Source organism: Anomaloglossus baeobatrachus, chromosome 11 (assembly GCF_048569485.1).
Source record: "Anomaloglossus baeobatrachus isolate aAnoBae1 chromosome 11, aAnoBae1.hap1, whole genome shotgun sequence".
In the NCBI taxonomy this organism is placed as follows: Eukaryota; Metazoa; Chordata; class Amphibia; order Anura; family Aromobatidae; genus Anomaloglossus; species Anomaloglossus baeobatrachus.
Genome location: NC_134363.1, coordinates 102,660,331 through 102,685,799, shown reverse-complemented (window position 1 = coordinate 102,685,799; position 25,469 = coordinate 102,660,331). Strand labels below are relative to the sequence as shown.

General features: G+C 43.4%; 1 protein-coding gene across 5 annotated transcripts in view; it reads right to left on the bottom strand.

Moving 5' to 3' along the window:
• Positions 1 to 4,204: 4,204 nt before the first annotated feature.
• The window catches only part of MPV17L (MPV17 mitochondrial inner membrane protein like), an 82,830-nt gene continuing 61,565 nt past the window's right edge, over positions 4,205 to 25,469 (bottom strand). For all 5 annotated transcript variants that reach the window (XM_075329118.1, XM_075329119.1, XM_075329120.1 and 2 more), the window contains 4 exons: positions 12,515 to 13,035; positions 11,443 to 11,513; positions 11,046 to 11,075; positions 4,205 to 5,386 (listed from right to left, as the gene is read on the bottom strand). In XM_075329118.1, coding sequence (XP_075185233.1) covers positions 5,186 to 5,386; positions 11,046 to 11,075; positions 11,443 to 11,513; positions 12,515 to 12,821 — 609 coding nt within the window. In that variant the 5' untranslated portion in view covers positions 12,822 to 13,035 and the 3' untranslated portion in view covers positions 4,205 to 5,185. The remainder of the gene's footprint in view (positions 5,387 to 11,045; positions 11,076 to 11,442; positions 11,514 to 12,514; positions 13,036 to 25,469) is intronic.

Below are 25,469 nucleotides of genomic sequence, written 5' to 3'. Positions count from 1 at the left end.
TCAGCAGGGAAAATTATGGCGTCCGTTTTTTGGGACGCTGAAGGAATTATTATGGTGGACTATTTGGAGAAGGGAGACACTATTACGGGCTCCTACTACGCAGAACAAATAAGAAGATTGCGGGAGGCTATCAAGGAGAAAAGGCGCGGCAAACTGCGGGCTCGAGTGCTGTTTCACCAAGATAACGTGTCGGCTCACAAAGCTGCAGTTGCCATGGCAACCATTCAAGAAGCGGGCTTTGAACTGGTGGAACACCCCCCTATTCGCCAGATCTAGCCCCCAGTGACTTCTTTCTCTTTCCTCGCCTTAAGGAACATCTCCGGGGCAAGAAATTTGACGACAATAGCGACGTGATAACTGCTGTTGGGGATTTTTTTGAGGGGTCAAGCTCAAGAATTTTTTTCGAAGGAAATTCTAAGTTTAGAAAAGAGATGGACTAAATGTATAGACTTGTTAGGAGACTATGTAGAAAAATAATATTTTTTTTTTTTAATATATTCATTGTGTTTATTATTGATTATCATTACTTTTGGATCGCCCCTCGTATTGTGAGAAGGGTTATGGGATTCTGCTCTGAATGCGGGGACCCCATAACCTGATAGATCAGGCCCAATTTTTTATAGAAAGTCAGCACTTCCTGTGTTCATTAGAGACCTTTCTGGGCATATTTTTTAAATGTTGATATTAAGAAAAATCACACATCTTCAGCTGCCTACTCTATATATTCTTATATATAGGAAACACTAAAAAATGACCTTATTGAGGAGATCCTATTCTGCATCCTGCGGTGGCTCTAATCGAATCGCTTAATATCGATATTTATCTGCATTCTTTGAAGAAAGCCATCTGCTCACTGATTCCTGACCGTCCATTATATTGTGAATGGATATATTATCTTAAATTTTTCAACATAACGGCATTTAGGGCTCAAGACCAAGATCAGAGGGATAGTGCTCATAACTTCTCAATTTATTTTCACTTGTAAAATTATAGACATCCAGGCCCCTTTTGAACTCATTTAGTAAATTCATATTGATAACTCCCTTTGCAGTAAGTTATTGTCTGCTGTTCTTATTGTAAAGAAGCCTTTCATTCTATTGTAAAAACATGTACAGTGGGTTCAGAAAGTATTCAAAACCCTTTAAATTTTTCACTCTGTTTCATTGCAGCCATTTGGTAAATTCAAAAAAGCCCATTTCTTTCTCATTAACCCCTTCAGCCCCCGGGCACTTTCCGTTTTTGCGTTTTTGTTTTTTGCTCCCCTTCTTCCGAGAGGCGTAACTTATTTTTCCATCAATCTTTCCATATGAGTGCTTGTTTTTTGTGGGACGAGTTGTACTTTTAAATGAAACCATAAGTTTTACCATATAGTGTACTGCAAAACGGCAAAAAAATTCCAAGTGCGGAAAAATTTCAAAAAAAGTGTGATCGTACAATAGTTTTTGGGATATTTTATTCACTGTGTTCACTATATGGTAAAACTGAGATATCTATGTGATGCCTCAGGTCAGTGCGAGTTTGTAGACACCAAACATGTATAGGTTTACTTGTATCTAAGGGGTTAAAAAAAATTCACAAGCTTGTCCAAAAAACGTGGTGCACGTTTTACGCCATTTTCCAAAACCCATAGCGTTCTCATTTTTCAGGATCTGAGGCTCAGTTATGGCTTATTTTTTGCGTCTCGACCTGACGTTTTTAACGGTACCATTTTAGCGCAAATGCTACGTTTTGATCGCCTGTTATTGCATTTTGCGCAAAATTTGCGGCGACCAAAAAACGTAATTTTGGCGTTTGGAATTTTTTTGCTGCTACGCCGTTTACTGATCAGATTCATTGATTTTATATTTTGATAGATCGGGCATTTCTGAACGTGGCGATACCAAATATGTGTGTATTTTGTATTTTTTTAACCCTTTAATTTTAAATGGGGTGAAAGGGGGGTGATTTGAACTTTTAGGTTTTTTTTAATTTTTTAAAACTTTTTTAACTTTTTTTTTTTTATTTTACTAGTCCCCCTAGGGGGCTATAGCGATCAGCAATCCGATCGCTCTGCACTTTCTGCAGATCTCAGCTACAGAGCCGAGAACTGCAGATTTGCTGCTTTACTTTCAATGCCGGCTGTATTCCGGCATTGAGAGGAAGTGAGTCATGTTCGCAACAGGCGTCATCACATGACCCTGTGCTACCATGGCAACCACCGAAAGTCACGTGATCATGTCACGTGACTTCCGGTGGGGGCGGGGTAAGTGACTGTCATGGCGGCGCCCATATACATATCGCTGCCAGATTTTGGCAGCGAAATGTAAGGGGTTAATGGCCGCGGGTGGAAGCAATTCCACCCGCGACTAGCAGGCACACATGTCAGCTGTTGATAACAGCTGATATGTGCGCGGATCGCGGCCGCCTGCCGGCGGCAGGGGGCGGGGCTTACCGGCACACGATCCATGACGTACCCAGTACGTCATGGGTCGTTAAGGGGTTAATGTACACTCTGCACCCAATCTTGGACAGAAAAAAAAAAAAAAAAACAGAAATAGAAATTTTTGAAAATTTATTAAAACAAGAAAAATTGAAATATCGCATGGTCATAAGTATTCAGACCCTTTGCTCAAACACTCCTATTTAAGTCACATGCTGTCCATTTCCTTGTGATCCTCCTTCAGATGGTTCTACTCCTTCATTGGAGTCAAGCTGTTTAATTAAACTGATAGGACATGATTTGGAAAGGCACACACCTGTCTATATAAGACCTCACAGCTCATGTCAGACCAAATGAGAATCATGAGGTCAAAGGAATTGCCCAAGGAGCTCAGAGACAGAATTGTGGCAAGGCACAGATCTGGCCAAGGTTACAAAAGAATTTCTGCAGTACTCAAGGTTCCTAAGAGCACAGTGGTCTCCATAATCCTTAATACAATAAGTGTGGGACCACGAGAACTCTTCTTAGACCTGGCCGTCCAGCCAAACTAAGCCTTAGTGAGAGGTAAAGAAGAACCTCAAGATCACTGTGGCTCAGCTCCAGAGATGCAGTAGGGAGATGGGAGAAAGTTCCACAAAGTAAACTATCACTGCAGCCCTCCACCAGTCGAGCTTTATGGCAGAGTGGCCCGATGGAAGTCTCTCCTCAGTGCAAGACATATGAAAGCCTGCATAGAATTTGCAAAAAAAAAAAAAAAAAAACCCATGAAGGACACCCACACTATGAGAAATAAGATTCTCTGGTTTGATGAGATGCAAATAGAACTTTTTGGTGATAATTCTAAGCAGTATGTGTGGAGAAAACCAGGCACTGCTTATCACCTGGCCAATACAATCCCAACAGTGAAGCATGGTGGTGGCAGCATCATGCTATAGAAGTGTTTTTCAGCTGCAGGGACAGGACAAATGGTTGCAATTGAAGGAAAGCTGAATCTGGGCAAGTAAAGAGATATTCTGGAAAAAAAAAACCTCTTCCAGAGTGCTCTGGACCTCAGACTTGGCTGAAGGTTCACTTTCCAACAAGACAATGACCCTAAGCACACAGCTAAAACAACAAAGGAGTTGCTTCAGAAATACTCTGTGACCATTCTTGACTGGCCCAGCCAGAGACATAACCTAAACCCAATTGACCATCTCTGGAAAGACCTGAAAATGGCTGTCCACCAACGTTCACCATGCAACCTGACGGAATTGGAGAGGATCTGCAAGGAAAAATGGCAGAGGATCCCCAAATCCAGGTGTAAAAACTTGTTGCTTCATTCTTAAGAAGACTCATGGCTGTACTAAAAAGGGTGCTTCTACTCAATACTGAGCAAAGGGTGTGAATACTTCCGATCATGTGCTATTTCAGTTTTTGTTGTTTAATAAATTTGCAGTTTTACATTTCTGTTTTTTTTTTTGTTAAGATGAGGTGCAGAGTTGTACATTAATGAGAAAAAAAATTAACTTTTTTGAATTTACCAAATGGCTGCAATGAAACAGTGAAAAATTTAAAAGGGGTCTGAATACTTTCCGGACCCACTGTATGTCCCCTTGTTAATGGTCATGAAATAGTGTATGGGAGTGGTTAATGTATTGATCTTTGATAAGTGAAGTTCTAATAACTGGGTAAACCTAACTGTATTTTATTCCCAAAAAGGTCTAAAAAGTTCCATGAAAATAAAAAAGTGTATGACCATCAGATTTCACCATGGTAAAAACAAAATTACTCTCCAGTTTTGTAGGTTATTGTAATGTTTTTATTCTCTCAAAAGCCAACAACATTTTTTTCAAGTGTTTATGTAGAGTGAATCCCAACAATCACGACCGTGACCGCTCATATTCTACATACTTGTGCCAAAAATATTATCCGAGGTGATGTCTGATAATTATTTTACAATGTGATCATAAAACAGTTATGAATATGTGAAATATAAAAGTGACTGGTTAATACAAAAAAAGTTCAGTACTTTTAGTGCAACCGTGATAAAAAGAGTCACATTGATGGGTAAAAAAAGAGCCTTAAAAATGCTGAACACTGATGGGCGTACAATTAGCTCTGGACATCCAGTGGCAGTTTTACCAAACTTCTGAAGAAGATAAAAACTCCAGCAACTGGTATAAAAGCAAAAAAAAATAATACAAAAAAAAAAAAACAACACAAACACACTACTTGAATCTTCTTTCTTCCTGGTCTTTACTACTCTGAGTGCTGCACCAAACTCAGTGGCCACTTGGGTCACAGGCTTTACTGGCATCACTGGCCAGTGCAGAGCCATGGTGCTACGGATGGCATGCGACCACTGCGCCCACAATTGGCTGCGATGAGCCTATATTGGCTCCTTGTAACCATAATTGGAGCATTCATGCTGGATTGGAGAAGGAAAGAACAGGTGACTATTATTACTTTTTTTTTTTAATTTTTTGCTGCGGTTTCTATCTTTTTACCGAGATTTCATGACTCCTTATGTAGAGATACTAATTGTATGTAATTGTGCTAAGGATTTTGAAAATGTTAACTGCGCTTTAAGATATAAAAGTCAGTTACTTAGGGGGAGTGGGGGAACAAGTGCAGCTCACTGAGCGCTGCAGTATAAATTAAGAAGTACATTAGCGATCGGTCAGATAACTTATCAGGATGGAGGTTACTCCACGCCATGTTGCTTCAGTACCGGAAGGATCGTGTTTGGAATTGTAGCCCACAGGTTCAGCAGCCATGCAGCATCATTTATTTCTCATTTTCTTCTTTTTCTTTTCCAGATTCATGAGCCATTTTATTTCCAACTAGTGGTATTGTCTGTAGAAACTTTGTGGTCACCTGATCAATATCTCTATTCCGTATATAGCAGAGAAACGTGGTCCACAGAAAAGCGCATACCCCAATGTAGGCAGTTCTGATGACGGGAGGTACAATGCTGAAATTTATTGTCTGAAAATGTAAATAGAAAAACATATAAAGAATAGAAAAACATATAAAGAACAGAAAACCGCAAATATATTTAATATGCAACGTGACAGACTTCTATGTACAGAGTAAAGGCGGCTTTACACGCTAAGACATCGCTCAAGCGATCTCGTTGGGGTCACGGAATTCGTGACGCACATCCCGCCGCTTTAGCGATGTCGTTGCGTGTGACACCTATAAGCGATTTTAAATCGTCGCAAAAACGTGCAAAATCGCTAAATCGGTGACATGCCCCCCTATTGCCAATTATCGTTGCTGCTGCTTGTACGATGTTAGTCGTTCCTGCGGCAGCACACATCGCTATGTATGACACCGCAGGAGCGACGAACATCTCCTTACCTACGTCCTCCGGCAATGCGGAAGGAAGGAGGTGGGCGGGATGCTACGTCCCGCTCATCTCCGCCCCTCCGCTTCGATTGAGTGGCCGCTTAGTGACGTCGCTGTGACGCCGAACGAACCGCCCCCTTAGAAAGGAGGAGGTTCACCGTTCACAGCGACGTCGCTAGACAGATAAGTAGGGTGACGGGTCCGCGCGATTTTGTGCGCCACGGGCAGCAATTTGACCGTGACGCACAATTGATGGGGGTGGGTATGCACGCTAGCGATATCGGTAACGATATCGCAACGTGTAAAGCGGCCTTAAGTTAGAAAAGGCAGTTAAAGGGAAGCTGTCTATTTAGCAAAACAAGCCCGATTTATCTATTGATCCCCCAACCTTACATTAAAGTGCTGTGGATGCAGTCAGGTGGCCACAAGTGTTTGTCCACTGCCGCTCCTGGTAGGTGTCTAATAACTGCCAGGAGGTGTGATTCTAATGACAAGTACACGGCCCAGGAGGAATCCGGAGACGCAGCCTCATAGTGCTGCTCACCTTCCAGGAGGGAGCCCGACTGCACCTTCAAGCAGAACGCTCATTTCCAATAAGTAGCAACATTTATGCTGCACCCCAAAGAAAAGGAAAAGTAGCTTCTACAATAAAGGTGTTTTCCCATGAACAAAGTATGTTTCAACCCCTTCAAGCCATGGCCAGTTTCCGTTTTTGCACTTTTGTTTTTCCTCCCTTTTTTCCAAGAGCCATTACTTTTTCATTTTTCCGTCAATACAGTATAGCCATATGAGGGCTTGTTTTTTGCGGGCCTAGTTGCACTTTTGAAAGACTCCATTCATTTTACTATACAGTGTAATGGAAAGAGGGAAAATCCCAAGTGCGTTAACATTGCAAAAAAAGTGAAATTCCACAATTGTTTTTTGAGGGTTTTTTATTTACTATGTTCACTGTATGGTAAAACTGACCAAGCAATACGATTCTGCAGCACGTTGATACCAAACACGTATACTTTTTTTATTATTTCATTGGTGGCAAAATTCTAAAGTTTGTTAAAAAATTAAAAAAAAAAAAAACAAAATCACTTTTGGCGCCATTTTCTGAGACCGATAATGTTCTAATTTTTCAGAAGCTGGGGCTAAGTTATGGCTTACTTTTAGCGCCATGAGCAGACATTTTTTTCCTCACTATTTTGGGGGACATACGATATTTTGATTACCTCTTATTGCAATAATGTGGGGGCCAAAAAAACCCGCAATTCTGGTCGTTTTGATTTTTTTCATTTTGCTGTTAAATCGATGTAATTAATTTATATTATAATAAAATCGGACATTTCTGCATGTAGCAATACCAAATATGTATTTTTTTAATTGTTTTATTTTAATGTGCCAAAAGGGGGGTGATTTGAAGTTGGATTTTTTTCATATTTTTAAAAACTTCCTTTTTTTAAAAAAAAACTTTTTATTGCATTTACTAGTCCCTTAAGGGAACGTGAAACTGTAATAGTTCAATCCCTTCTGCTATACAGAGCAGGGCAGGTAGGTCATAATGAGACAAAGGCATCATAAGCTGACCTCTGGCTGTCATGACTACTCATCGGCGCCCCTCAATCACATCATGGGGCCGCCGATGGGAGCGAGGAACGGTACACTTCCCTCTGGCGTGTGTTAAATCCCACTGTCAGAGACTGACAGCAGGGTTTAACTGTTTTAACAGCCGCGAGAGGATCTCCGATCTACCTGAGGCTGTAAAGGCCCCGTTACATGCAACGACGTATCTAACGATATATCGCCGGGGTCACAGTTCCGTGACGCACATCCGACATAGTTAGCGACGTCGTTGCGTGTGACAGCAAGGAACGACCGTTAACGATGGAAAATACTCACCTTATCGTCCATCGTTGACACGTCGTTCCTTTTCCAAAAATCGTTGATTGTTGATCTCACAGGTTGTTTGTCGTTCCCAAGGCAGCACACATCGCTAAGTGTGACAACCCGGAAACGACGAACTGCAGCTTATCTGCGGCCGCCGGCAATGCGGAAGGAAGGAGGTGGGCGAGATGTTATGTCCCGCTCATCTCCGCCCCTCTGCTCCTATTGGGCGGCCGCTTAGTGGCGCCGCTGTGACGAAGCACGAACCGCCCCCTTAGAAAGGAGGCGGTTCGTTAGCAACAGCGATGTCGCTGGCAGGTAAGTTCGTGTGACGGCTCCGAACGATATTGTGCGCCAAGGGCAATTTGCCCGTGACACACAAACGACTGGGGCGTGTGCTTTCACCAGCGATATTGCTGCGTGTAACACCCCCTTTAGAGGCTTATGTTGGCTGATCAGATCAGCCAACGTGTGCAGGGAAAGAGACAGACTCATACGCAAAGCAAGGGACACCACATATGATGAAAATATATGTCATGACAAGGTTAGTCAACAGATCTTGTAATGATAATAAGTTTCAAAACTGGACGAGTTAATACATTTTTCTGTGCGGTTATAATCTTATATATGTACCCCTGCTATGTACTATGTAATGGCCATGTCTGACAGTGCAGAGCTGCTGCAGCTTATGATCAGTACACACTAAAGGTCCCTTTAAACACAGACTTTCTAGCGATCCTACCAGCGATCCAAACCTGGCCGGGATCGCTGGAAAGTCTCTGGTGAGCTGTCAAACAGGCAAACCTGGCCAACGACGCAACAGCGATCCAGACCTGCAGAACAATCTCGCTGGTCGTTGGGGACGTGTCAAAGCAGCTAATTGAAAAGGAAGTCGCTAACGAAATCATTGTAACGGTGTCAAACACAACTATGCTTGCTGCACAGCGGGAAACAAAGGACCAGAAAATGTTCCTGATAGAGTGTAGCGATCAGCGACCTCACAGCGGGGGCCAGGTCACTGATGCGTTTCACACACTGCAATGTCGCTAGGGAGATCGCTATTACGTCACAAAACTGGTGACGTTACAGCGATATCGCTAGCGATGTTGCAGTGAGTAAAGGGGCCTTAACATCTGGCCAGACGGAGAAGCATAAGTCAGTGATGCTAAGTGAGTATACAGACAACACAGCAGCGGTTCACAGCTGCTGCTATATAAAGTAAACACATTTCTGTGATTTATCACTGGAGTTCGTGCAGCATTCCTCACAGTCTACACAGATCTCAGAACACACAGTCATGGCTGAAAGTGTTTCAGAAAATTAAATATTTCTCTCAGAAAATGATTGCAATTACACATGTTTTGTTATACCCACATTTATTTCCTGTATGTATTGGAACAACACACAAAAAAAACCCTGAAAGGCAAAATTGAACCTAATTTCTCACAAAACTCCAAAAATAGGTCAGACACAATTGTTGGCACCCTCAACTTAATTTGGTTGCACACCCTTTGGAATGAATAACTGCAATCAATCACTTCCTATAACCATCAACAAGCTTCTTACACCTCAACTGGCATTTTGGATTTTCTTTTGAAAACTGCTCCAGGTCTCTAATATCTGAAGGGTGTATTCTCCCAATGGCAATTTTACGATCTCTACACACGTGTTCAATGGGATTTAGATCCGGACTCATTGCTGCCACTACAGAACTCTTCAGCGCTTTGTTTCCATTCATTTCTGGCTGCTGCTTGAAGTTTGTTTGGGGTCATTGTCCTGCTGGACCTAGGACGCAATCCCAGCTTTACACTGGGGACTACATTACAACCTGAAATCCTTTGGTAATTTTCAGATTTCATGATTCCTTGCATAGTCAAGGTACCCAGTGCCAGAGGCAGCAAAGCAACCCCAAAACATCTGTGAACCTCCAACATACTGTATTTGATTATAGGTACTGTGTTATTTTATTTTTGGCTCATTCCATTTGCAGTTAACAGAATGATCTGCTTTACCAAAAAGCTCCATCTTAATCTCATCTGTCCACAAGACCCTTTCCCAGAAGGATTTTGGCTTACTCAAATTTTGACAAACTGTAGTCTAGCTTTTTTTTATATTTCTGTGTCAGCAGTGGGCTTCTCCTTGTTCTCCTACCATACTGGTTCATTGCATTTAAAGGTTGATCGATAGTTCGCAGTAACACTGATTCCCCCTGAGCCTGCAGGACGGCTTGAATTACTTTTGAACTTGATTGGGGCGGCTTATTTACCATCCAGACAATCCTGCGTTGCAACCCTTCATCAATTTTTCTCTGCTATTCACATCCTGGAAGATTAGCTACAGTGTCATGAATTGTAAACTTTTTGATTATTGTGTGCACCATGGCCAAAAGGAACATCAAGATCTCTGGAGATGGACACGAGAACCAAAATTGTTGAAAAATATCCACAATCTCAAGGGTACAGGTTCTCAGCAAGATCTGTTCTCCTCTTTCAATCTTTGCATTGTGTATATGTTTGTGCCACCCTAAGCATTGAGAACTGAGTCAACTTCTCCCTTTTTTATCAGGTTTTAGGTGTGATTTTCATATTAGCAAGTGAAGGAAAGGAACCAGCTTCCAGGAAAATTTCAATAAAATCCACTTTTTTATTGGCTTCTTTAAAATCGTACAAAAATCGTACAAAATAGTTGATCTCACCAAGTCTAAGATCAGTTCTTGATCCAACGCGTCTGGTATCCAGTGCTGGTTGTGTCTTTTTCTTGTGAGATGAACTATTTTGTACGATTTTTGTATGATTTTAAAGAATCCAATAAACGGATTTCATTGAAATTTTCCTGGAAGCTGGTTCCTTTCCTTCACTTGCTGATGAACACGCTGACAACAGCAGTGGGATCTGGTGCTTCCATGGCGTTAGAGGATAAAGCGTCAAAGTATGAGGTGAGCAGGACTATCACAATTTTTATTTGTGATTTTCATACTGCCCACACCTGTTACTTTGCACAAGTAAGTTTGAACGATAATCACAGGCTTGAAATAAACTTGTTAAAGTTGTTCACCCACAATTTTGGAAAGGTGCCAACATTTTGTCCGGCCCATTTTTGGGGTTGAGTGTGAAATTATGTCCAATTTGGCTTCATTATTTGTTGAGGTTTTTTCGTGTGTTGTTTCAATACACACAAAAAGGAAATAATCATGTATAGGACAAAACATGTAATTGCAATTTATTTCTGAAAGAAATACTTAATTTCATTTTCTGGAACAATTTCAAGGGTGCCAACACTTTAGGCCATGACAGTATGACCAGACCTGTCCATCACCCACTGCTTCACATGGCTAAACTGTTTCATTCAGTTGGGTGAGATTATAAAATATATATTCTAAACAATAGACATAGTAACCAAAAGTCAATATTTATCAATGACACCTTACCTGAAACACCGACCAGCATAACACTCCAGTCTGTAAATAGAGAAATAAAACATGCCTATTACAGAGATTCCTCAATATATTGTTTCATATGTTACACCTGTGTACTACATCTCTTTCTAGCTGTCTCCTTAGCACATCCTCTCCTTTACTTCTTCATACTGGGATGTGATGCCTGGTTTTCTGGTTCTGTCACTTCCCCATATGCTCAGTCTCCTGCTCTACTTGGTGGGGAAACGTCAATGAATTCACCAACCATCGGCAGATGGCAGGCAGGGCAATACTGTACTATTTATCCTCCTGGATTATCATCAGCCTTTATTCCTTTTCCTGAATGGACACTCCAAAATACAAAATAGTGTACAAACTATGTAAACTAATTCAGACAGCGCATTATTACCTTGTAGGTAGGCAAAAACTTCTCTTTAAGGTTTTTAAAGATGTCTTCCTCTCCATCCAGAAGACTTAAACCTAAAACACAAATAGTGATTTATTATGGAAGTGTTACATGACCATCATGAGCAATTTTTGAACTACAGGGCAGAGTTTGCTGGTCCCCTCATCACTCAAGTATACACAGACAACTTCCCACTATCTTTCTAGAGTTATAACCCTGCATTTTGTATTGGACTTGTGCATCAAGGCAGCCATACAGTGCAGTAGTAATGGCCACTTAACTGCCCACATACGAGAGCTAAGCCAAATAGGGTTATCTGCCATACAGAAGATACTTATTCAATGGAGATACTCAGCACATAAATTGGCCAATTCATGTGTTCCCACCAGTCACAACTAGGTGACCTTTCTCTGATGGGACCCCAACCATTTCCAATCCTAATTAAAAACAGCCTTGCACTGATGGGAGGAGGTGTGCACAGCCAAAAATGGAGGCACTCACTTCCACCAAATATATACTGCAAACAATCAAAAAAACTGATAACAAAATAGTAAATGTACCCCAATAATAGGATAGGGGGTGACATTATTTGATAGAGGTTTTATCTCCCCAAAAACAGGACTCTGGATCCCAGGAGCTTGATCCTGACTGGAAGCCATTGAACTTGACCTCAGCTCCATTTGTCATCTATGGGACTGCAGGAAACAGCCAAGTGCTGTGCTTTCTTAATCTGTTCCATAGACAATGAAAGGAGAGGAGGTCAAGCATAAAATTCCACTCCATTCCAGATTGACCTCTGCACATCCCAGTCTCTTTGTTACAGAGCCCCATTCTTAAGATTGTTGTGGTCCTAATGGTTGGATCCCCAGCTATCATTACACCTTGGTTCCTATGGAAAGGATATAACTTACCATTACTGGAATAATCCTTTAAAATAAATCTGTAAAAATTCAATAGTGCTAGGTCATAAAACTGACTGTAGATTCAGATGTCACCTTGCAGTATGCTTTTATGAGTAAAATGTAACATTTTGTGCAGTGTTGTGTCAAATAGTGTTTAACAGATTAAACATTACCTGTGTAAAAAGCACTGATGGTTATGGGTGCCGCCATTAACTGGTCACATGCCACTTTCCTTAGAACATTCTTTGGAGCTGATCCTGGAAATGCCCGTTCTATAAATCTCAGCCAAAAGAAGTTAAAATTGGCGTGAAAGCAGAAGCCTACAATGCCGACTTTAGCAGTTTGCTTCCAGTCTAGTTGCTCATTCGGCCCTTTAGAGAGTTTTTGTTGTACGGCATCAGCTGATGCGAAGAGAGAGCCATAAATTGTGACATTTGTAACCCACGGATGTCTCTTCGTGAACTGGAGAAAAGCTTGCATTTTCTGGAGAGTGCTGTAAATGAGAAGATACCGGAGGCACAAGCACTACTTACCAATATTCAAGATGACCTCTTTGCTCTTACAGATATATTGTGATTCTTACAGGCTTTAGGATGTTTAGAACCACATTATTAAAACTAAGACTATGGGATGACGTAGGCCTCCTTTTATACTCTCTGTATTTCTGCTTCTGTTCACAGTGTGGTCACCAGTCCTACAAAAAAGTGCAAACACAACATTAAATATATAATAAAATATATGTAACAAAAGCCACTGATTATATTGTTAAACCCCAATAACACTGTACAAAATGCATCAGGTGCTAAAACTGCCAGCTGTCAACTATCTAACACGATGACAATTCCGTCGTCACACACTTGTATAATATGCATAGCATTCTGTTTTCACTGTTGTATTATAAATCTATATACTCCACATAAAGACTAAATCAGGGGTTCCATATTTTTGAGGTCTCTGGGTTATATCAGAAGAAGAGGTGCTTTGTACTACACATTAAAGAGAACCTTTCACCAAAGTCTTCATGTTGAACTGGACAGAATGTAATAGTGGCTGCAGAGCAGAATAAAACTTTTTTTAGTTGCAAAGATATTCACAATCAAAGTATTTAAGTAGAGATGATATTATGATTAGATATTATGCTGACCATCGCTGTGCTTGGGTACGCTTGTAGCTCAACCTGTGCGAGCCGCTTGTAGCGTTTGAACGGCTCATACTGGGGGAAACAACAGCATGATCAGATGTAATGAGCACCAAACAAAACAAAAAATAAAAAGGAAAAACCCCACCCATCTGCCCCCGAAAGTGATTAGTTTATGGCTGGCTGCATGTGGGCGGACACCTAAACTGTCCAATCAGTGACTTCCATTGGGGTTCAGCTCAAGTCCAGGTCCCAAACCGAACTTTAAAGTCTGGTGAACCCGCCGAACTGAATTTCTACTCATCTCTATATATAAGAGCTAACAAGTGTAGTCGCCGGTTTAATTTTTATTTCATAAATAACTAGTACACATGACAATAATCATCTTTGATGATTAATGATGATTTGATGATTAATAATTATCTTATCAGACACATCTGCTTCTTTCTCTGCCAGAATTGATCAGTCATTATGAAAATTCTTATTTCTGAGGTAAAATCTGTATTCAGTGAAGACTTTCCCATTACGGAGATAGAAAATGGCAGCTGGTGCTGAGGAGATTTTATGATGGAAGAAGCTAGAGGCAGAGGGAGGAGCTAGAGGCAGAGGGAGGAGCTAGAGGCAGAGGGAGGAGCTAGAGGCAGAAGTTAGAGGCAGATCTCCACCTTCTCTTCCATCTACATAGAATCTCCTCAGCACCAATAAAATAAAAAGCACAATTATATGAAACGCTTTGAAGAGTGCAGTGATTTTCATACAGAAATACTACTGGGATCGCGTATCCCATCTACCGCCACCCACTCATCTGGCAGTGTGCGCACTAATTATCTCCAGTATTGTCATTTAAAACATCCCTATTTTAAAACATCCAATTTTTTTGTTTCTATTTACCAGCAGCTCAACCAAACATGACATGCTTGACTGCCGAACTTCACAGTCACAGCTGCCACTGCCCAGCTTCAGTGTCCAGCTCCGCCCTCTGCACACTCATTGTGTATAGCACCTAATGGGAGTCTATAGTAGAAATATATTATATTATATATACATACATATACACAGTGCTGGACAAAAGTATTGGCACCCCTGCAATTCTGTCAGATAATACTCAGTTTCTTCTTGAAAATGATTGCAATCACAAATTCTTTGGTATTAATCATCTTCATTTATTTTGCTTGCAATGAAAAAACACATGAGAATGAAACAAAAATCAAAATCAATGATCATTTCAAACAAAACTCCAAAATGGGCCAGACAAAAGTATTGGCACCCTTAGCCTAATACTTGGTTGCACAACCTTTAGCCAAAATAACTGCGAACAACCGCTTCCAGAAACTATCAATGAGTTTCTTACAATGCTCTGCTGAAATTTTAGACCATTCTTCTTTGGTAAACTGCTCCAGGTCGCTGAGATTTGAAGGGTGCCTTCTCCAAACTGCCATTTTGAGATCTCTCCACAGGTGTTCTATGGGATTCAGGTCTGGACTCATTGCTGGCCACTTTAGTAGCCTCCAGTGCTTTCTCTCAAACCATTTTCTAGTGCTTTTTGAAGTGTGTTTTGGGTCATTGTCCTGCTGGAAGACCCAGCTTTCCCACACTGGACCCTACATTATGCTGCAAAATTTGTTGGTAGTCTTCAGACTTCATAATGCCATGCACACGGTCAAGCAGTCCAGTGCCAGAGGCAGCAAAGCAACCCAAAAACATCAGGGAACCTCCGCCATGTTTGACTGTAGGGACCGTGTTCTTTTCTTTGAATGCCTCTTTTTTTTCCTGTAAACTCTATGTTGATGGCTTTTCCCAAAAAGCTCTACTTTTGTCTCATCTGACCAGAGAACACATTCTTCCAAAACATTTTAGGCTTTCTCAGGTAAGTTTTGGCAAACTCCAGCCTGGATTTTTTATGTCTGATGGTAAAAAGTGGGGTCTTCCTGGGTATCCTACCATACAGCCCCTTTTCATTCAGACGCCGACGGATAGTACGGGTTGACACTGTTGTACCCTCGGACTGCAGGGCAGCTTGAACTTGTTTGGATGTCAGTCAAGGTTCTTTATCCACCATCTGCACAATCTTGCGTTGAAATCTCTCGTCTTTCTTCTCCTTCCACATCTAGGGAGGTTAGCCACAGTGCCATGGGCTTTAAACTTCTTGATGACACTGCGCACCGTAGACACAGGAACTTTCAGGTCTTTGGAGATGGACTTGTAGCCTTGAGATTGCTCATGATTCCTCACAATTTGGATTCTTAAGTCCCTCAGACAGTTTTTTGGTCTTCTTTCTTTTGTCCATGCTCAATGTGAAGGACACAGGACAGAGGTTGAGTCAACTTTAATCCATGTCAACTGGCTGCAAGTGTGATTTAGTTATTGCCAACACCTGTTAGGTGCCACAGGTAAGTAACAGGTGCTGTTAATTACACAAATTAGAGAACCATCACATGATTTTTCAAACAGTGGCAATACTTTTGTCCACCCCCTTTTCTATGTTTGGTGTGGAAATATATCCAATTTGGCTTTGACAATTTTTTTTATTTCATTGAAGAGAAATTAAATGAAGATAATACCAAAGAATTTGTGATTGCAATCATTTTCAAGAAGAAACTGAGTATTATCTGACAGAATTGCAGGGGTGCCAATACTTTTGGCCAGCACTGTATGTATGTATGTATGTACTTATGAGATTAAATATATAGATTTAATCTCTATTTTGCACACACACACACACACACACACACACACACACACACTATATTTTAGATATACATTCAGGGTGGTCCAAAAGTAGGTGGACAGTACGTGTAATAGGGTCATTAAACATGGTGTAAAGGGAAACTGACTCAGTTGCCCTTAGCAACCAATCAGATTCCACCTTTCATTTTTCACAAACTCTTTGCAAGATGAAAGGTGGAAACTGATTGGTTGCAAAGGTCAACTGAGTCAGCACCTCTCTAGATGAAAACATTAGAAGATATATTATTATTATTATTATTATTATTTATTATTATAGCGCCATTTATTCCATGGCGCTTTACAAGTGAAAGAGGGTATACGTACAACAATCATTAACAGTACAAGACAGACTGGTATAGGAGGAGAGAGGACCCTGCCCGCGAGGGCTCACAGTCTACAGGGAATGGGTGATGGTACAATAGGTGAGGACAGAGCTGGTTGCGCAGTGGTCTACTGGGCTGAGGGCTATTGTAGGTTGTAGGCTTGTTGGAAGAGGTGGGTCTTGAGGTTCCTCTTGAAGCTTTCCACGGTAGTGGAGAGTCTGATGTGCTGAGGTAGAGCGTTCCAGAGTATGGGGGATGCACGGGAGAAATCTTGTACACGATTGTGGGAAGAGGAAATAAGAGAGGAGCAGAGAAGGAGATCTTGTGAGGATCTAAGGTTGCGTGCAGGTAGGTACTGGGAGACTAGGTCACAGATGTAGGGAGGAGACAGGTTGTGCATGGCTTTGTATGTCATGGTTAATGTTTTGAACTGGAGTCGTTGGGCGATGGGAAGCCAGTGAAGGGATTGGCAGAGTGGTGAGGCTGGGGAGTAGCGAGGGGAGAGGTGGATTAAGCGGGCTGCAGAGTTTAGGATAGATTGGAGGGGTGCAAGAGTGTTGGAAGGGAGGCCAGAGAGCAGGAGGTTGCAGTAGTCGAGGCGGGAGATGATGAGGGCATGCACTAATGTTTTTGAAGATTCTTGGTTAAGGAAAGCACGGATCCGGGAGATATTTTTGAGTTGTAATCGGCATGAGTTGAAGAGGGCTTGGATGTGTGGCTTGAAGGATAGAGCAGAGTCGAGGGTTACTCCAAGGCAACGAGCTTGTGAGACTGGGGTGAGTGAGCAACCATCAAGTTTGATGGAAAGGCTTGTTGGAGGAGGTGAGTGAGGAGGAGGAAAGACAATAAACTCTGTTTTGTCCATGTTAAGTTTTAGGAATCGTGCAGAGAAGAAGGATGAAATAGCAGACAGACATTGTGGTATTTTGGTTAGTAGAGAGGTAATGTCAGGTCCAGAGAGGTAGATCTGTGTGTCATCGGCATAGAGATGATACTGGAAGCCGTGGGACTCTATGAGCTGTCCCAAGCCGAAGGTATAGATGGAGAACAGCAGGGGTCCAAGAACTGAGCCTTGAGGGACACCGACAGATAGGGGGCGAGCTGAGGAAGTGGTGTGAGAATGGGAGACGCTGAAAGTTCGGTCGGTTAGGTATGAGGAGATCCAAGATAGGGCCAAGTCTGTGATGCCCAGAGATGAGAGAATCTGTAGTAGGAGGGAATGGTCTACTGTGTCGAAGGCAGAGGACAGGTCCAGGAGGAGGAGGATAGAGTAGTGTCGCTTGGCTTTGGCGGTTAGTAGATCATTGGTGACTTTGGTTAGGGCAGTTTCGGTAGAATGATGTGGTCGGAAGCCAGATTGAAGCCGGTCAAAGAGGGAGCAGGAGGAGAGGTATGAGGACAATTCAAGATGGACATGCTGCTGTTCCAGTAGTTTTGAGGCATAGGGGAGAAGGGATATGGGGCGATAGTTTGACACAGAGGATGGGTCAAGGGAGGGCTTTTTGAGGATGGGTGTAATAGAGGCATGTTTAAAGCATGAAGGGAATACACCACTTGCTAGTGATAGGTTGAAGAGATGGGTTAGGGCTGGGATGAGGACTGCGGTGATGTTGGGGATGAGGTGCGATGGGAGCGGGTCCAGTGCACAGGTGGTTAGATGTGATCTTGAGAGTAGAGTGGAGAGATTGTTTTCTGTCATGGTGGAGAAGCTGGATTTGGAGGAAGAGGGATGAGTAGCTATGATGAGGGGCTGTGGTGATTGTGGGCCAAAGCTTGCTCTGATGTTGTCAATCTTCCGCTTGAAGAAAGAGGCAAAGTCTTCAGCTGAGATGAGAGGAGAGGAAGGTGGTGCCGGAGGACGGAGGAGAGAATTGAAAGTGTTGAATAGCTGTTTAGGGTTGTGAGAGAAAGAAGATATGAGGGATGAGAAGTAGGTTTGTTTTGCAGCAGTGAGTGTGGACTTGAAAGTGGTGAGGGACTCTTTATATGCAATGAAGTGCTCAGTGGAATGAGACCTCTTCCATCTGCGCTCAGCAATTCTGGAAGCCCGTCTAAGTTCTTTAGTCTGCCTTGTGTGCCAGGGTTGCCTGTTGATTGTGCGGGTTTTGGTGTGTGTGAGGGGGGCAGCTGATTCGAGAGCTGCAGAGATTGTAGTGTTGTATAAAGTTGCAGCGGCATCTGCATCATGTAGAAATGCAATGTCTGTGAGGGGGAGAAGGGACTGAGAAAGGGCGTGTAAATCAATGTGTTTGATATTTCTGCGAGGGTATGAAAATTTGTGGAGGGGGGGTTGCATACTTGGAGAAGAGAGGGAAGAGAATGTGAGTAGGTTGTGGTCAGACAGGGGGAGAGGTGAGTTAGAGAGGTTAGATAGGGAACAGAGGCGAGTGAAGATGAGGTCCAGCGTGTGGCCATCTTTGTGAGTAGCTGCAGAAGACCATTGGGTGAGGCTGAAGGAGGAAGCGAGTGTTAGAAGTTTGGAGACAGATGAGTGGGAAGTGTCAATGGGGATATTGAAAATCACCCATAATGATATATGTGGAGACACGGGGGTCAGTGGGTGCTCTCATCCACTGGGCCGGCCGCCTTTAGAAAGACAGCGTGGCCCAGGGCTCATCCCAACTGAACGCCCAACCTCCTTAACCGTGGGCGAAACACTACTCAGACAACACAAGGTGAGGGAATCACGATATTAAGACTTTATTGGATCCCCAAACAATACATAGCACATAACCAGCAAAACACACAAATATAACAGGCAACAGAGTCTCACCCTTCCGCTGGCTCACCAAGGATTAGATTGTTCGTGCATCGAGGTTTCCAGGGCCAGCTACTCTGAGAAAAGAATAGTGGCAAGCGTAGGAAGCTTACCGAGCACAGCAAAGTCTGTAGAAAGGTCACCAAATTGTCCCAACCTGGGTTTCTTCCTTAAGTAGTCTCTGGTATGATGATATGGTATGATATAATCCTGGCAGCCGGAGTCGAAATCCCTAGACAGCGGTTATGGTCTACAATCGGAATCGGAGCCCCTAGATTGAAGCCATGTAGCCAAATGATCCTCTAATCGGAGCCAAAGTCCCTAGACCGAGTCCACAAGGCATCCTGGTTCTGATCCCCTAGCCAGCTCCTAAGAGCTTATACTGGATCATGCAACATCCATCAACCTGGTGACTCCAAGAAAACCCCTTTCATAGCCCGAGCCTTTCCTTAGGATACACTGTGCCCTTATCTGATTGGTTGTACAAGATTGCTTCTCTTATTGGATGAATTTCAAGCCGCATGGATAATGTTCATTTAAATGATATGGACAGAAAGACTGAGGATATTTACATGTAGTCTGGAATCCACAAACTAAACAATGGCCACTGAGGTAATTTACATTAGATTAGCAAGCATGAGTTAACACAGAAGAACAATACGTCTGGCTAATGTAAAGCTGGTGTCACACATAACGACGACGACAACGACGTCGCTGCTACGTCACCATTTTCTGTGACGTTGCAGCGACGTCCCGTCGCTGTCGCTGTGTGTGACATCCAGCAACGACCTGGCCCCTGCTGTGAGGTCGCCGGTCGTTGCTGAATGTCCAGCTTCATTTTTTGGTCGTCACTCTCCCGCTGTGACACACACATCGCTGTGTGTGACAGCGAGAGAGCGACGAAATGAAGCGATCAGGAGCCGGCACTGGCAGCTGCGGTAAGCTGTAACCAGCGTAAACATCGGGTAACCAAGGGAAGACCTTTCCCTGGTTACCCGATGTTTACGCTGGTTACCAGCCTCCGCTCTTGCTGCCAGCGCCGGCTCCTGCACTGTGACATGTGGCTGCAGTATGCATCGGGTAATTAACCCGATGTATACTGTAGCAAGGAGAGCAAGGAGCCAGCGCTAAGCAGTGCGCGCGGCTCCCTGCTCTCTGCACTGACATGTAGCTGCAGCACACATCGGGTTAATTAACCCGATGTGTGCTGCAGGAGAGCAAGGAGCCAGCGCTAAGCGCGGCTCCCTGCTCTCTGAACTGTGACATGTAGCTGCAGCACACATCGGGTTAATTAACCCGATGTGTGCTGCAGGAGAGCAAGGAGCCAGCGCTAAGCGCGGCTCCCTGCTCTCTGCACATGTAGCACAGCGACCTTATGATCGCTGCTTCTGCTGTGTTTGACAGCTAAGCAGCGATCATAACAGCGACTTACAAGGTCGCTGTTACGTCACCGAAAATGGTGACGTAACAGCGACGTCGTTGTCGCTGTCGTTTAGTGTGACACCAGCTTAAGACATTTAACCCACGACACACATTGAAAAAGTCTGTGTCATTACAGTATAATTTACCAAACAGATGTTTATTGGGGTTTTCTTTTGTTCTTGAACCACATAGAATAGATTGTCATATGTGCAGAGCCTAATTAAAGCTAAATCTGAGTTCCAAAATTCAAATATTGCTCCTTCTGCTCTGATCCCTCCCGTTTGTCCAAACAGAATTTTATGACTACATGTGGGGTATCATTGTGCTCATAAAAGTAGGTAAACTGTGGGATCCAGTTTTTGGTGTTACCTCTTGTAAAAGTGAGAAACGTGGACCTAAAGCAATATTTGTGAAAAAAAAAAAAAAAAAATGAAACTTTTCAATATGACGACCTAATGTTATCAATTTCTGCGAAGTACCTGTGGTTTCAAAATTCTCACTACACCCCTGGATAAAATCCTTGAGAGGTGTAGTTTCCAAAATGGGTCATTCTTCTTCTGGCTCTTGAGGAAGCCACATCCAGTGGCGATACGCGTGGGGCAACACCCCATGTATGCATTGATCCTTGGCTTTTACACCTTCTAGCCCTCTTTGTCTCCCAGCAGGTTGTATTATACGATCTTAAGGCCCTGTCACACACAGAGATAAATCTGCGGCAGATCTGTGGTTGCAGTGAAATTGTGGACAATCAGTGCCAGGTTTGTGGCTGTGTACAAATGGAACAATATGTCCATAATTTCATTGCAACCACAGATCTGCCAAAGATTTATCTCTGTGCGTGACGGGGCCTTTAGGTAGCATGTTTATATACCTTTTTTGGATCGCTCTGATTTGGATGTGGTCCATATGTATTTAGTGTTATACTGGTTTTGCTATTTTCCCTTATTATAGGGTCTTTTTTGCTATCATTTAGCTGGGCAATGTTATTTTATTAGCACCATATAGCTTCTATTTGAAGGATCCATTGTGCACGGCTTTTACATCAATAGCTGTGTGTTACAACATATTACTTTTGGTGCATTTCTTTGTATTGTGAATAAGGATCAACCCCATCATGGGTTCAGACATGGGATGTTTTGTGATAGTCCATTTGACTTTTTAATTGTTTTTAATTAATCACTTTCTTGTGTGTTAATTTTGTGTATGTAAAAAATTTTTTGTACCAATAAAATTTATTTATATTTTAGTCTGTCCACTGGTTGATCCTGTTTGTACAGCAATTCTTTCTCCTCAATTTTGACAAGTTTCCAAAATGGGGTCACTAGTGGGGTGTTTCTGCCATTTAAGTACCTTGGGGTCCTGCAAAAGCGACATGGTATCTGCAATCTGAGTCAGACAAATTTCAAAATTCAAATGGCATTTCATACTTTTCAAGACCTGATGTTTGTCCAGAAAGAGGTTTCTGACCACATGTGGGGTGTCAGCACACTCAGAAAAAAAGTGGGTAAATTTTGGGGTCCATTTTGTACTCCTAACTCTTGTAAAAGTAAAAAAAAAAATAATTAGGCTAAAGCAACATTTTAGAGGTAACATGTTACTTTTTTCATTAAAATTTGCATTCATTTCTGAATGGCTGAAAACTTTCCTGTGTGGTTTTTAAAATGCTAACACTTTGGGGAGTTTCAGATACATTAGGACCCTCAAAGCCCATTTTTAAAATTTGATCCCTAAAGAAACAGGGGTTTTTTTTTTTAGTTTTTTTTTTTTTTTAAAAAACAAAATGGAGATACTGCTGGTTAAATTTTAACCCTTCTAATATCCTAAAAAAAAAAAAATATGTTATACATATGTGAACATTTATTTATGAATTATTTTGCACGACTGACTGGTTTAAGGATATAAAAATTGAAAAGTTTGATCATTGCAATTTTTTAAAAAAATATCACCAAAATTCTGATATATACACACGCACACGCACACACACACACACACACACACACACACACACACACACACTTTACCACTGAAAGAAAAATGTCAAGAAAATATGATCTCAGAATAACTGAGATCTGTTGAAGAATTTTACAGTTATTACCTCAAAGTGACACTGGTCAGAGTTCTAAAATTTGGCCTGGTAATTAAAGGGAATCTAGCACCCAATTTGACCTATCTAACCTATTAATATGGGCATAAAGGTTATAGAATGATGAAAAAAAGTTATACCTGTATGCCCCATGTCAGATGCCTTGTTTGGATAAATCATCTTTTATCAATTCATGTAAATTAAAGGGAACCTGTCACCAGATGATTTTTCATTATTAGGCTATGTGCGCACGTTGCGTAATTACATGCAGTTACGCTGCGCTTTGTAGCGCAGCGTAACTGCATGCGTCCTGCGTCCCCTGCATAATCTATGAAGATTATGCAGGAGCCGTGCGCACGTGGCGTATTAAAGCGCAGCGCTTCGGCTGCTGCCCGAAGCGCGCGTTCTAAGAAGTGGCATGTCACTTCTTTTGTGCGTATTGGTTGTAATGTCGGTCTCTCTCTCTGTCTCCCTGTCGGTCTATCCCTCTCCCCCCATCTCTCATACTCACCGATCAGCTGCACGGCTGTCACTGCTCCGGCGGCTTCTCCTGCTTTTGAAAATGCCAGCCGCCCATTATTCAATCTTGTATTCCCTGCTTTCCCTGCCCACCGGCGCCTATGATTGGTTGCAGTCAGACACGCCCCCATGCTGAGTGACAGCTGTCTCTCTGCAACCAATCACAGCCGCTGGTGAGCGGGTCTATGTAGTGCAGTAAAATAAATAAATAATTAATTAATTAATTAAAAAAAAAAAAAAACCAAAACTGCGTGCGGTCCCCCCCAATTTTGATACCAGCCAGGGTAAAGCCACACGGCTGAAGGCTGGTATTCTCAGGATGGGGAGCCCCACATTATGGGGAGCCCCCCAGCCTAAAAATATCAGCCAGCAGCCGCCCGGAATTGCCGCATGGATTAGATGCGACAGTCCCGGGACTGTACCCGGCTCATCCAGAACTGCCCTGGTGCGGTGGCAATCTGGGTAATAAGGAGTTAATGGCAGCAGCCCATAGCTGCAACTAAGTCCTAGTTAATCGTTGCAGGCGTCTATGAGACACCCCCAATGATTAACCTGGTGAAAGTAAATAAACACATACACCCGAAAAATCCTTTATTTGAAATAAAAGACAAAAACCACACTCTTTCACCACTTTATTAAAATCCCCAAATACCCCTCCAGGTCCGGCATAATCCACGAGGTCCAGCGACACATCCAGCTCTGCTACATGAAGCTGACCGGAGCGGCAGTACAACACCGCCGCTCCTGTCCACTCCATGCAGCAACTAAAGGGAGTCGCGCTGGCAGCGGGGACGTCACTGAGGTAATGCCTGTGTGTGTGTGTGCGCGCGCGCGTGCGTGTGTGCATGTGTGCGTGCGGGGATGTCGGGCTGTGTGCGGGGATGTCGGGCTGTGTGCGGGGATGTCGGGCTGTGTGCGGGGATGTCGGGCTGTGTGCGGGGATGTCGGGCTGTGTGCGGGGATGTCGGGCTGTGTGCGGGGATGTCGGGCTGTGTGCGGGGATGTCGGGCTGTGTGCGGGGATGTCGGGCTGTGTGCGGGGATGTCGGGCTGTGTGCGGGGATGTCGGGCTGTGTGCGGGGATGTCGGGCTGTGTGCGGGGATGTCGGGCTGTGTGCGGGGATGTCGGGCTGTGTGCGGGGATGTCGGGCTGTGTGCGGGGATGTCGGGCTGTGTGCGGGGATGTCGGGATGTGTGCGGGGATGTCGGGATGTGTGCGGGGATGTCGGGATGTGTGCGGGGATGTCGGGATGTGTGCGGGGATGTCAGGATGTGTGCGGGGATGTCAGGATATGTGCGGGGATGTCAGGATGTGTGCGGGGATGTCGGACGTAATGTCGGGTTGTGTGCGGGGATGTCGGCGGTAATGTCGGGATGTGTGTGGGGACGTCACTCAGGTTACCCGCGGCCACAGGTCTCGGGTGGAGGACTCGAGCTGGCCGTGGGTAACCTGAGTGATGGCACCGGTGATCGCGTGGCTCACTGCAGTCACTCAGATTTGCGGTCACAGGTGAGTCCTTCACCTGTGACCGAAAAATCAAGCCGCGGCACACAGACAGCCGTGCGATCACAATGAAGTCGGTGAAGTTCATTCTGATCGCGCGGCTGTCTCCCGCAGCCAGCTATGTGCTCTTTTTGACATTCCGGCCCCAGTCGGCTCTGCTGCAAGTCTATGGGGATGCAGCAGAGCCGAGTGGGACTGCACTGGATGCTTTTCCCATGGCAGAGAAAGCATCCAGAACGCATGAATTCTGCAGGAATGTGTGCACGTTGCGTTCTGCCGAATGCGTTTCAGAACGCAGCTTTTCGGCTGCGTTCTGAGACACACATGCAGTGACTATTTACGCTGCGTAATAGAACGCAACGTGCGCACATAGCCTTAAACTAAAAGAATCACCTTCTGCAGCTCCTGGGCTGCATTCTATGAAGTTGCACCTTGGCCCCGACTCCCCTTCCAGACCCCAAAAATAACTTTTTAAAACCTGGCTGTTACGTATGCTAATTACCTGTGTTGGCCAGATGGGCGGGCTCATTTTCTGCTCCTGTCCCCCCCTCCTGTCGCTAATTGCCGTCCTTCTTTCTTGATTGACGTTTTGACGCTGCAGTCATCATCCTCATTGTATTTTCAAATCTCGTGCCTGTGCAGTTATGGCAGAGTG